This window comes from Sus scrofa, chromosome 1 (assembly GCF_054392235.1).
Source record: "Sus scrofa isolate SSC_HxYL_T2T_F1_AM1 chromosome 1, Sscrofa_HxYL_maternal_Yorkshire_Landrace_v2.0, whole genome shotgun sequence".
Lineage (NCBI taxonomy): Eukaryota > Metazoa > Chordata > Mammalia > Artiodactyla > Suidae > Sus > Sus scrofa.
In genome coordinates, this window is record NC_139383.1 from 212,008,115 (window position 1) to 212,020,200 (window position 12,086).

The 12,086-nt window shown below is 37.0% G+C and overlaps 1 protein-coding gene across 2 annotated transcripts; it reads left to right on the plus strand.

Annotated features, from left to right (window-relative positions):
* The first annotated feature begins 2,626 nt into the window (after positions 1-2,626).
* On the plus strand, positions 2,627-10,042 carry IFNE (interferon epsilon). Of its 2 annotated transcripts, XM_005660060.4 has the most exons (2): positions 2,627-7,165; positions 9,712-10,042. In XM_005660060.4, exon 1 carries the CDS (start codon positions 6,546-6,548, stop codon positions 7,125-7,127), a length of 582 nt encoding a protein of 193 aa, XP_005660117.1. In that variant the 5' UTR covers positions 2,627-6,545; the 3' UTR covers positions 7,128-7,165; positions 9,712-10,042. The 2 variants fall into 2 exon arrangements, with proteins under 2 accessions (XP_005660117.1, NP_001098780.1); NM_001105310.1 differs by lacking the exon at positions 9,712-10,042 and having other exon boundaries at positions 6,546-7,127.
* The last annotated feature ends 2,044 nt before the right edge of the window (positions 10,043-12,086 follow it).

A 12,086-nucleotide genomic window follows, 5' to 3' on the forward strand; every position in this document is an offset into this window, starting at 1 on the left:
CAAGATATCCAAGAGTAGCCAGAGAGGCCAGAATATATTTACTCATAGCCCCCAGAAAAGACAGGGGTCATGTCAGTGAATAGCCAGAAAACAGCAAATGTCCATTAGAGTAGTTGAGGCACAAAAGAGAAATATTTAACAGCACTAACCAGAAAGTATCTTAATGAGTTTAGAGTGATTAGTAAGCTTATGCATTATACAAAAAATCCAGCTGGTCAGAGTAATAATGTGTTGTTGACCAATATTATTAGATTACTAGATGCCATGAAATTTTGATTTCTCTCACCAACAGGGAATGTTGATACCAGGCTCTAAGTAATTGATCTTATGCTGCCATCCTTTGGTTGAATTTAAAATACCTTCCAATTAAAAAATAAAATAAAATACCTTTCTTACTAATGAACTATTTTGGCATATTTTTAAACACAGAGGTAGTCAGGATTCTAATTACAGCATTAAAGTCTTAGGATTAACAGTCATGGTAAATAAGTAATTTGTGGAAAAAAGTGAATAAATAGAAATATACATTTAGATAATAAATTTAGAAGTCACTGACAAGGCTCATTTTTGTCACAGCTAATTAACTCTCTAATTATAACATAAAAGTGTCATATTTTGTGTTCCAATAAAACTTTATTTAAGAAAACAGGCAGTGAACTGGATTGGCCCATTGGTTGAAGTTTGCCAACTTCTAATTTAGATCATTAATGGTGAGAGAACTTCCACTTCCAGACATGATGAATGACTTGATTTATCCTCCCACTTTAAACAACTAAAAAACAAGAAAAGACATATGAAACAATAACTTTCAGACATTGGGTAATAGGAAGCATAATGGATAATGATCCTTACCCTTCCCTTATCAAGGATAATGATCCTTGAGAAAAGGGAAATAAATATCATTAGCCCTTTTATTGCTACTGCTTATTGTGTGTAAAAAGTTTCTACGCTGTAGCACAAGAAGGTGGTAGAAAACCAAACAGACTAGTGGTCTCACTGAGTTGATAAATCAGAGTTTGGATTCAGAGGGGTAGCTAGATATTGCAGGGAAAAATATTAAAAAGAAAAGAGACAGGGACTGAGACTGAGATATAGAGATACAGATATCTATACACGGGACTTCTGGAGTTTGTAGCTAATTTGTGATCTATGAATTACCCAAGACTGTAATGTATTTTTTAATTGGAAGGTATTTTAAATTCAACCAAAGGATGGCAGCATAAGATCAATTACTTAGACTCAGATCTGTCATTGCTGTGGCTGTGGCATAGGCCAGCAGCTGCAGCTCCAATTTGACCCCTAGCCTGGGAACCTCCATATATTGCAGGTGTGGCCATAAAAAATGCAAGTTATTCAAGAAGGAGAAAACAAATTTTTAATAAAAATAAATTTTAAAAAAGAAGGAAAATGATACCAGACAGAAATTCAGATCTACTAAAAGGAATGAAGACCATTGGAAATGGTAGCTATGTGGGTCAATATATGATAAAGGTTAAGTATGGTTAGTTAAATAGTAAATACATGAGTATATATAGAAGAAAGATTTTCAAAATTTCCTTACAATATAATTGACTGTTTAAAAGACAAATATAATATCAGTGTATGTGAGGTTTAAAACCCATGAAAATATCTGACAACAATAGCACAAAGAATGAAAGGGATGAGGTAGAAGTATATTGTTATAATATCTTTAAGTATATATAATATTATTTGAAAGTAAACTATAAAATGTTAAAATATAAAAGTTCCCTGGTGGCCTAGTGGTTGAGGACTCAGAGTTGTCACTGCTGTGGCTCAAGTTATTGCTGCGGCTCAGGTTCAGTTCCTAGCCCGGGAACTTCTGCATGATGTGGGCACATCCAAAAAATAAATAAATTAAATAAAATAAAAATTTAAACCCTATTATAAAAATGAAAAAAAAAGTGGCATAGCTAATAAGCCAATGGTGGAGATAAAGAGGAGTTGTTTTTTTAAAAAATCAGTCTAAATAAAAATAATGACCTATTTAAAAAGTCAGTCTAAAAGAAGGTGTTCCTTGTGGCACAGTGGGATAAGAATCCAGCATTGTCACTGCAGTGGCTCTGGTTGCTGCTGTGGCCTGGGGTTTGACCCCTGACCTGGGAACTTCCACATGCTGCAAGTGTGGCCAAAAAAAATCAATCTAAAAAAAAAAAAAAAAAAAAATCAATCTAAAATAAGGAAAAAGGACATACTGGCAATTAGAAAAATAGAAAATGGTAGATGTTAATCGAGACATATTTATAATCACATTAAATGGAAATGGCTCAAACACTACAATAAAAAGATGACACTGTCAGATTGTATAAAAAGCAAGGTCCAACTATATGCCACATATAAGAAACTTACTTTCAATATTTAAAAAAATGTATAGGTTAAAAGTAAAAGGATACAAGAAGCTATGCCATGCAACCACTAATCAAAAGAAAGAGTGAGTATATGAGTTAAAGTTGATTTCAGAATAAAGAATAGTGCCAAGAATAAAGAGGGACATTTCAAAATAAAAGGGTCCATATATCAAGAGGACATCATTTTAAATGTAATGTACCTAATAACAGAGTTTAAAAATATACGAAGCAGGAGTTCTCGTCATGGCGCAGTGGTTAATGAATCCAACTAGGAACCATGAGGTTGCCAGTTCGATCCCTGCCTCGCTCAGTGGGTTAAGGATCCAGCATTGCCATGAGCTGTGGTGTAGGTCGCAGAGGTGGCTTGGATCCTGGGTTGCTGTGGCTGTAGCTTGGATCCTGGTATAGGGCGGCAGCTGTAGCTCCAATTCAATCCCTAGCCGGGGAACCTCCATATGCCATGGATGTGGTCCTAAAAAAAAAGACTATATATATCCTCAAAAACTGATAGAACTGGAAAAAAAAATGTAGAAAATCCAAAATTACAGTTGAAGATTTCAAGGTGTCTCTCTTGATAGCTGATAGAACCAATGATAGAAAGAGCATAGAAAATGTCAACAATACTGTCAACCAAATTTTCCTAATTACTATTTATAGAACAGCCCAACTAACAAAAGTTAAATATAATTCTTCTGAGTTCACATGGGACATTCACCAAGATAGACTATATTCTGAGCTATAAAATAAATCTCAATAAATTTAAACTATATTCTTTGACCATAGAAAATTCAAATTAGAAATCATAACAGAATAATATCTAGAAAATCCTCAAGCATTTGAAAATTAAACAATACAGTTTTATATTATTATAGTCAATTGAATGAGAACAACATGAAATTCTTGGCTGCAGATTAGAGATTATTGTCATTTATCCTTACAGAGTTTTCCTGAAGCTCTGCATTAAAGATTTGTAGATTTATGTTGAGATCAGTTCAGAAATCTGTTGTCTAGACAGATTAATCAGAATGTTAGCAAAACAGTATTATTTATTTTGTGTGTTGTAAATTACCATAGGTCTCTTTTGAGAATAGAATCAGGGAAGAGGGAGGGGGAGGGAGAGGAGAAGAAAGAGGAGAAAGAAGAGAAGAAATTTCAAAAACATTAGTGGAGTTGCTGCCATAATAAAAATTATTCAGATATAGGGAGATTAGACCCTTTCAGAAGGTTAGAGCTCCTCAGGTATTCCTCAAAAGATCCACAAGAAGATAAAAATGTCCAATTTTTAATTTCTATCTTCTCTTCTACCTGTAAAAATACTTTGCCATAACTGTATATGAATCCTCAGGAAGAATGTGGCTGATTTAGTCATTTAGGTAAACTAATACTCATTAGTTATTTACCATAGTAAATACCAAATATTTGCCATAATTTATCATAGTTTAGGCATCATACTAGATTTTTATTTACAATCTTTTTATCTGCTAAACCTCAAACTGGAGATGAAAAAACTGAGGCAGAAAGGAATTGAGTAAATAACCTCTACAAAGTCACACAACCAGCAGGTAGATGGATAGTAAAGAGAGTATTCTACTCCAGGTCTTTTTGACTTCAAAATCCAAATTCCATTATTCATATGCTAAACTGTAACAGAGTGCCTTCTTTTTCTCTATCCTTACCTGAAGCAGTTGTCTTCTCTAGAATCCAGTAGGAAAGAACAGAGCCCTTTGGTCATGAGTCTCTTTGTAAAGTTAATAGCCGCCCTAGGAGATGTGAATTGAATGAAATATTCAGACATTTGTCAGCCTGATGGACACCATGGTCCCAAGCAGAGGAACACTATGTATAGATGTCAAATAACCAGTAACTTTAATTAAATTACTAGGTAATTTTTGATCAAATAAAAAGATATAAAATTTTTCAAAAAAGACATGCTTTACTGAACAATATCTAGTACAAACTATGCATAGCTTAGATGTTAAGTTTGTTGTCACCAGCCCAGGGTTTAACATGACATAGCCTCTCTTTGAACAGAGTTATTACCGTGTCCAACTTGGTATGAAGTTTTCTTTTCTTCCCAACTCCCACTCCTTGACATCAGCTTAAAGCCTGTTTACCTTGTTAGCTCAGATGAGAGATTTCTGTAATTTGACTTTAATAAATCTGGAAGTTCAAATTTCTGCAGCACCCAGAATATTAGAAACCTTTTGATCGATGTAGTTAAACTTTTGCCTAAGAAAAGATTCACCCATGGAGCAAGCTAACTCAGTTTATTTCAGCTTATTAATACGAGACTAAGCGACACCAACATAGAGCTAAGCTGGTTGATAAAGAGACTCTACATGTTTACAGTCTCTTTTCAACATTTGGGAATCATCCAACTGCCTGCAGAGAAATGGTCAAGTATAATATGCAAAGTCTTCAATTACTTTATGATAGAGCACATTGATTCACTCAAAGTCAACACAGGTTTATTAAGCTCATACCACAGTTGTATAGAAGGTAAAAAAAGATAAGCATTTATTCCATAGTCTGAAGAGGTTTTAACGTTAGAAGGTTGTAAGACAGGTAAACAGCCATACATAAGACAAAGGAAGAAAAGTGTCTTAAAAGGTGCAAAGTGGTGGGAGAATCCAGAGGAGTGATTAGAGCTTCTTGGGAAAAGATCTAAGCCCTGAAGGAGAAATAGTCCTTAGTCCTTGGACAGACAGGTATTGGGGAAGAAAGAGGTAACAAGCAATGTTTCGGAGAGAAAAAAATATCATTAATAAACACACAACACACAAGTGTTAATTGTATTAATAGTGAGCCATTCATTGATTTTATGTGGAATTCAGGTATCCTCACACTACATTTGAAGCAACGATGAGAAGTAAGATTCAAAAGGTATGTTGGGGTTTATTCTGGAGGAATTATAATATGAAAATGGAAATTTGTAATTCAAGAAGCATTACTAATATAAAGTTGTCACATTGATTTACTATTGTTATTGGTACTGTAGGGAATATAGACTAACCAACTGCCCCCATACTCTTCTTACATATAATTTTATCATTTGTAGTGTTTACATAGCATTTCATTATGTAGATTTACCAGCATTTATTTAATCATACCCCTATTGTAGGACTGATAAACTGTTTCTAATATTCTGTAGTTGTAATAATTTTGAAATAACCTTCTTTTGATAGTGTTTCCCTTTCATATTACTTCCACAGGCTAGAATCTTAGGTATTAAGCTGCTTGGATAAGATTCAAAACAATTTAAGATTGCTGATACATATCTTAAGATTAATTTGCTCTACCATTTGTGCAAATTTACAGTTTTTGTGGTTTTAAATTTAGTAGTATTAAAAAGGAGACAGCCAAAATGGAGTTACTTGTGCTAAACTCCATGTCAGCATACCAAGATTTAATACCTAACTTAATTGTAGTTTCAACACCCCAGGAATGTAACCTTTAACCAGTCAATTTAGAATCACCTGGTCAGCTCTAGTGAGGTCATCTGCCATGTAGGCCCCTCTGTTCCCCTCAGGAAGGTAGCCTTTCCTGAAACAATACATTCTTTGCTAATAATTTTCTTTTTTCTGCCCTTTTCTCCCTTTAAAAACTTCTCCTTTTCTACAGCTTGGTGGAGCCAACTTAACCTTTGTATTTACTCAGTTAAATTTTTCTTGTTTAACAGTAGCCTATATGGATTTTAATTTTTGCCCCTGAGAGTAGTACAGGTGCTGCTAAGCCTCTGATAAATATAACTCCATGGAAGACTTCTTTAAAAAAAAAATTCTCAAGAAGAGAACTTTAATAAGTTTGACTAAATATTTAGAAAGCATATTGTGTTGAGTGAAACTTTATGTATAATGAACAATGAGAGTAATAGAAGAACATTTTGGATGACTGGTCTGTAATTGTCTCAGCGAGCACATACAAAGAAAGCAAGTTCTTTTGATTACTTCCTCAAACACCCGACACAATGGGGGAAGTGGAGGAAATGTCCCATGAACACTATGAAAAGAGAACCAGAAAGTCTAATGTGTAAACTTGGAGATATGACAGCATTAGAAAACAAAACTACAGAAGAGAACACCTTCCAGAATAATCTGGGATGCACTAAAGACAAGTATTCACTACAGTTGGAGCTTTATCAAATCAGCACTGAGATAAGTGGAATATTTGACCTTCACCATGATCAACAAGTCTTTCTTTGAAATCATGTTGGTACTGCTGGCTTCTTCCACTGGCTTCTCCCGCGAACTGAAACTGGTTCTTTCCCAACAAAGGAGAGTGAACAGAGAGAGTTTAAAACTCTTGAATAAATTGCAGACCTCATCAATTCAGCAGTGTCTGCCACACCGGAAAAACTTCCTGCTTCCCCAGAAGTCTATGAATCCTCACCAGTACCAGAAACAACAAGCACTGGCCATTCTTCATGAGATGCTTCAGCAGATCTTCAGCCTCTTCAGGGCAGTTATTTCTCTGGATGGTTGGGAGGAAAGCCACATGGAAGAGTTCCTTGTTGAACTTCATCAACAGCTGGAATACCTAGAAGCACTCATGAGACTGCAGGCAGAGCAGAAAAGTGACACCTTGTGTAGTGAGAACCTTACGTTACAGGTTAAAATGTATTTCCAAAGGATCCGTGATTACCTGGAAAACCAGGACTACAGCAGCTGTGCCTGGACCATTGTCCGAGTAGAAATCAACCGGTGCCTATTCTTTGTGTTCCAACTCACGGGAAAACTGAGCAAACAAGGAATGGAACCTTGAACCATGTGGAGCCAACTACAGACTTTAAAAGCATAGGGGTAGGTGGAAGGGTGGTTGGATTTCCCCCAGCACTGTTTACTTCTTTTTGTCTTAAAATAGTAATATTGCTTTGATTTTGTGTATATGTATATTGATTTGTGCTTTAAAATGATGCATATTGACTACAACTGTTTTTATTTTGTAATGGTGACTTTGTATTTTCTATTCATCTGAGATTTTCATGAGTTGAAATGATTCATTAATATGTCATAATTGTTCTTCAAATGGGTATATTTTCATAAAACTTGGCTAAGTAGATATAATGAGATATGTCTCCACTCTAGTAATACTTTCCTTATGATAGGATATCCATCCCAGTGATTTCTTTATTTTCCAGAAATTGGTAGGAACCATGAGAAATGCTAGGAATGATTGGTATCACAAAATCTGAAAATATCATTATAGGCAGTATTTCTTACAGGCAACACAATAGAAGTCAGCCCAAAGAACATGAACAAGTAGTTTGTAGAGGAAAAAATAAATTCATGAAAAGATGTTTAACCTCACTCATAACAATAACAAATACAACTTAAAAGTGAATAACATGTCATTTATAACCTATCAGACAGGTTAAACCCCAAAGGTTGATTTTAAAAACGCTCTTATGGAGTCTTTGAGGAAAGATGCTTTTATAATTTGCCAGAGCACTGGAAATTGGTACCATCTCTGTGGAGGCAATTTGGTGAAATCTATTAAAACTATAGATGCATATAGTCTTTTATCCATCAAGTGTAGGTCTTGTATCTATGTGAAATGACCTGCATACAGAATTATTCATTGCAACATTATTTATAATATCAAAAGACAGGAAACTGGAGCTCTTGTTGTGGCTCAGTGGGTTAAGCATCCAGCATTGCCACAAGCTGCAGTGTAGATCACAGATGCAGCTCGATCCAGTGTTGCTGTGGCTGTGGTGCAGACCTCAGTTGCAATTCCTATGTGACCCCCTAGCCTAGGAACTTCCACATGCTGCCAGTGCAGCCATTAAATTAAAAAAAAAAAAGGAAACCACCCAAGTCCTTCCATTATATTCACACAAAGGAACACTTTCAGCTGGAGAGAAGAATAAGGGTGCTCTTCCTATACTGAAAAAAAGGTAAAAAATAGGCAAGATGCTGGTATATATAAAAGGCTAAATATGAGATTAAAATGTAAAACAGATTTTATATTTTACCCTACTTATGTATGAATAAATAAAGAATATTTAAGAAATAAATTACAGGAGTTCCCGTCGTGGCGCAGTGGTTAACGAATCCGACTAGGAACCATGAGGTTGCGGGTTCGGTCCCTGCCCTTGCTCAGTGGGTTAACGATCCGGCATTGCCGTGAGCTGTGGTGTAGGTTGCAGACGCGGCTCGGATCCCGCGTTGCTGTGGCTCTGGCTTAGGCCGGTGGCTACAGCTCCGATTCAACCCCTAGCTTGGGAACCTCCATATGCCACGGGAGTGGCCCAAGAAATAGCAACAACAACAACAAAAGACAAAAAGACAAAAAAAAAAAAAAAGAAAGAAAGAAATTACAATAATAACCTGTATTAGGTGGAATGGAGTGGGGGAGAGACTAAAGGAGGAAGACAGGGTGGAAGAGGCATTACAGCATATTTTTATATTTTAATTTTTAATCATTTAAATGTTATAAATTAAAATAATAAATTAATGTGTAACAAGTCACAGTAATCAGAAGTGTGTATGAAGAAGTCTTGTTGGTGAAAGGAAGTGTTAATTGAAGGTTAGAAAAAATAGAACTGAGCCAGCCTGCCCTTGGGGTGGCTACGAGGAAGGCTGGATAGGAGCAGGAGGCCTAGACAGCAGGGGGTCCATGCCAAAGAAGAGGGTTCTTGCTCCCAGGAGATGCTGGTGATACAGGGATTCCAGCTCTTTCAGCCAGGAGCACCCCCAAATTGTCATGGAACAAAGTGAGGCCAGAGAAACTGAAATTCACTGAAGGTTGTTGACTTTCCCACAGTCACAGCGACTTTTGCCCAACGTAAAAAGCAGGACCTTGGCCCCCAAATCTGGTGCTTGTTCCACTACTTTATGTCATAACCTGCTTCAGATTCACTGTATAATTCTAGGTAAAAGTCATCACTGGATATAAAAGCTTGCCGAGGAACATATCCCATTTCAGTTTAATTAGTCTAAGTGTATTAACTATTGATTGGTGCATCCAGATTTGGCTTGAAAGGAAGGAGAAGGAACCAGATAGGATCCTGAGACTGAAGCAAGTTCAGCTACAATGGTGGAAGGGCTGAGGAAGCAGCGGCTGGGCAGTCAGGAATAAGTCTTTGTCAATTTCACATATCAGCCCAGGGGTTGACCTGCTTACCTTCAAGTTCACACGGAGGTAGGGAAGTGGAGAAAGGAGAAATACCGTGCTCAGCCTGATGGTGTTTACAGATCATTTGCTTCTCATGTCTGTAGAATGTTGTTTGTTTGCTTTCAACCAGGAACTTTTCAGAAGCAAATCCATCATTGAACATGTTATTCAAGTCTCAAATTCATCTTACAAGGTCGTTTCAGTTATTATCATTATCTTCTTTCCTCAGGTGAGGAGAACAAGACTTTAGAAGTGAAATATGTGGAGTTCCCATCTTGGCGCAGTGGAAATGAATCCAACTAGAAACCATGAGGTTGAGGGTTCAATCCCTGGCCTTTCTCAATGGGTTAAGGATCTGACATTGCCATGAGCTGTGGTGTAGGTCGCAGACGTGGCTCAGATCTGGTATTGCTGTGGCTCTTCTGTAGGCCAGCAGCAACAGTTTTGATTAGACCCCTAGCCTGGGAACCTCCATATGCCGTGGGTACCACAAAAGACAAAAAAAAAAAAAAGTGAAGTACGTAACTTGCCTTAAAAAAAAAAAAGAAAAGAAAAGAAAACCACAGCAAGCCACAGAGCTAAGCAAATGCCAGAGCAAAGATTCCCTCCCAAGTCTGTCTGACGCTAAAGCCTGCATTGTGTTCTCTACAACTGAACAGCATTGTGCAATATCACTGGGAATTATAATAATGACAATGATGAAAGTATTGACCCCAGCTTGGGAATTTCCATATGCTGAAAGTACAGCCATTTAGAAGAAGAAAGAAAGAAAAATGATGTATGTAGAGATTATAATATCCCAGATACATCCCAGGACAATAACTGCCTTTTAAGGAAAATACTCCAAACTAAATTTCTTTCTGTAAGAGTTTCTAATCTTCCTATGTTTGAATGAAATGAAAACTGCAACCCTAGCAATAACTGCTTGGACAAAGATTATGTTGTGGGCATAAAGGAAACCAAATTTCTGAAAGATAGAGGATTCCAAGGTGGAAGATGGTGAGTGATCTTGTAATCTCTACTGAGATGTGTAGATTTTGGTAAATAAAGAGATTTGGGGTACATTACTGGAATTGATTTTGGCACTTAGTCCATGTTTTCCCCCCTTTCCTCGAGTCTGCCTGTGTCCAATGACTGGTCCATGTGGAGGTTTAAAGGCTCAGACCCCTCACTCCACCTCCAAAGGTCATGGTGGCTTCAGAGCCCCCCACTGTGATTGGCTAAGACCACTTTGCAACTGCACTACAGCTCACCCTGTGCTCAATCATCCTGGATTATCTTCCTTTAAGTGTTAATCCCATAGTACTCCCTAATAAATTCCTTGTGTGGTAATTTTTGTTGCAGAGTCTGTTTTCTCAATACTTGACCTCCAGTAGCAAAGCATACAGAACTTCCATTTAGGGCCATAGAAAACCCAAACTTACATTCTCTTAACTTGGCCTGGAAAATTTTTTCCCCTAGTATGTGTTAATATATCATTCATGCTATTCATGACTCATTTAAAAATTTTCCCTTCACAGGAAGCCCTTATAGTTTGACTTATCTGCATCTATTTGTGCCCCCCTAGATCACAACTTTTATCATGTCACAAACTACATTCTACTGTAATCCATTACTTATCTTCCAACTAGAATATGACCTACTTCATGGTAGGGAAATTACTCCTTATCTGTTTACCTTGTACATTCTTGAGCATATAACAGGGGCAATCCTAATATTGAATCAGGGAGTTCCCGTCTCAGCTCAGCAGTAACAAACCTGACGAGGATCTATGAGGATGTGGGTTTGATGCCTGCCCTCACTCAGTGGGTTAAGGATCTAGCATTGCTCTGAACTGTGGTGTAGGACACAGTTGTGGCTCAGATCCTGTGTTGCTGTGGCTGTGGCATAGGCCAGCAGCCATAGCTCCAATTCAACCCCAAGGCTGGGAACTTCTATATGCTGCAGGTGCGGCCCTAAAAAAGCAATATATATATATATATATATATATATATATATATATATATATATATATAAAATCAATGAAGAAATTTTAAATGTAGTGTTATAAGAAAGAAGAGATAGGGAGTTCCCTTGTGTCACAGTGGGGTTAAGGATCTAGCATTGTCACTGCAGTGGCTCAGGTTCAGTCCCTGACCCAGGAACCTCCACATGCTGCAAGTGCAGCAAAAAAAAAAAAAAAAAAAAAAAAAAGGGGGTATATACGTACCATGGGCGGTTGTATATGTGAGGAGAGTGTCTAGAAATGAGAAAGTCTTGTTTTCATGCGTCTGCTAAGAGTTTTAATTTTTGATCTTCAGTTTCTCTACTTTTTCTGGGTGGGATATTTGAATAAGCTACTGCTTGGAATAAGAAAGTGAAGTATCTGTCTTTCTCTGATGAAAGAGTGGTTTTTATCCTTGTATATTAAGGGCAAAATAAAATAACACCATGCCATGTAGGGCAGAAGTCCAGGCAGGAGCCTCTCTTCTGATTCTTCTGGTCCTTAGACAATCCTTTCTGAATCCACTCTCCATGGGCCTCTGATCCCTGTCAGCCTGGTAATGGTTAGTCATGCTTTCAACTGCCAAGTAATATAGAAACCACTGGTACTAACTTGAAACT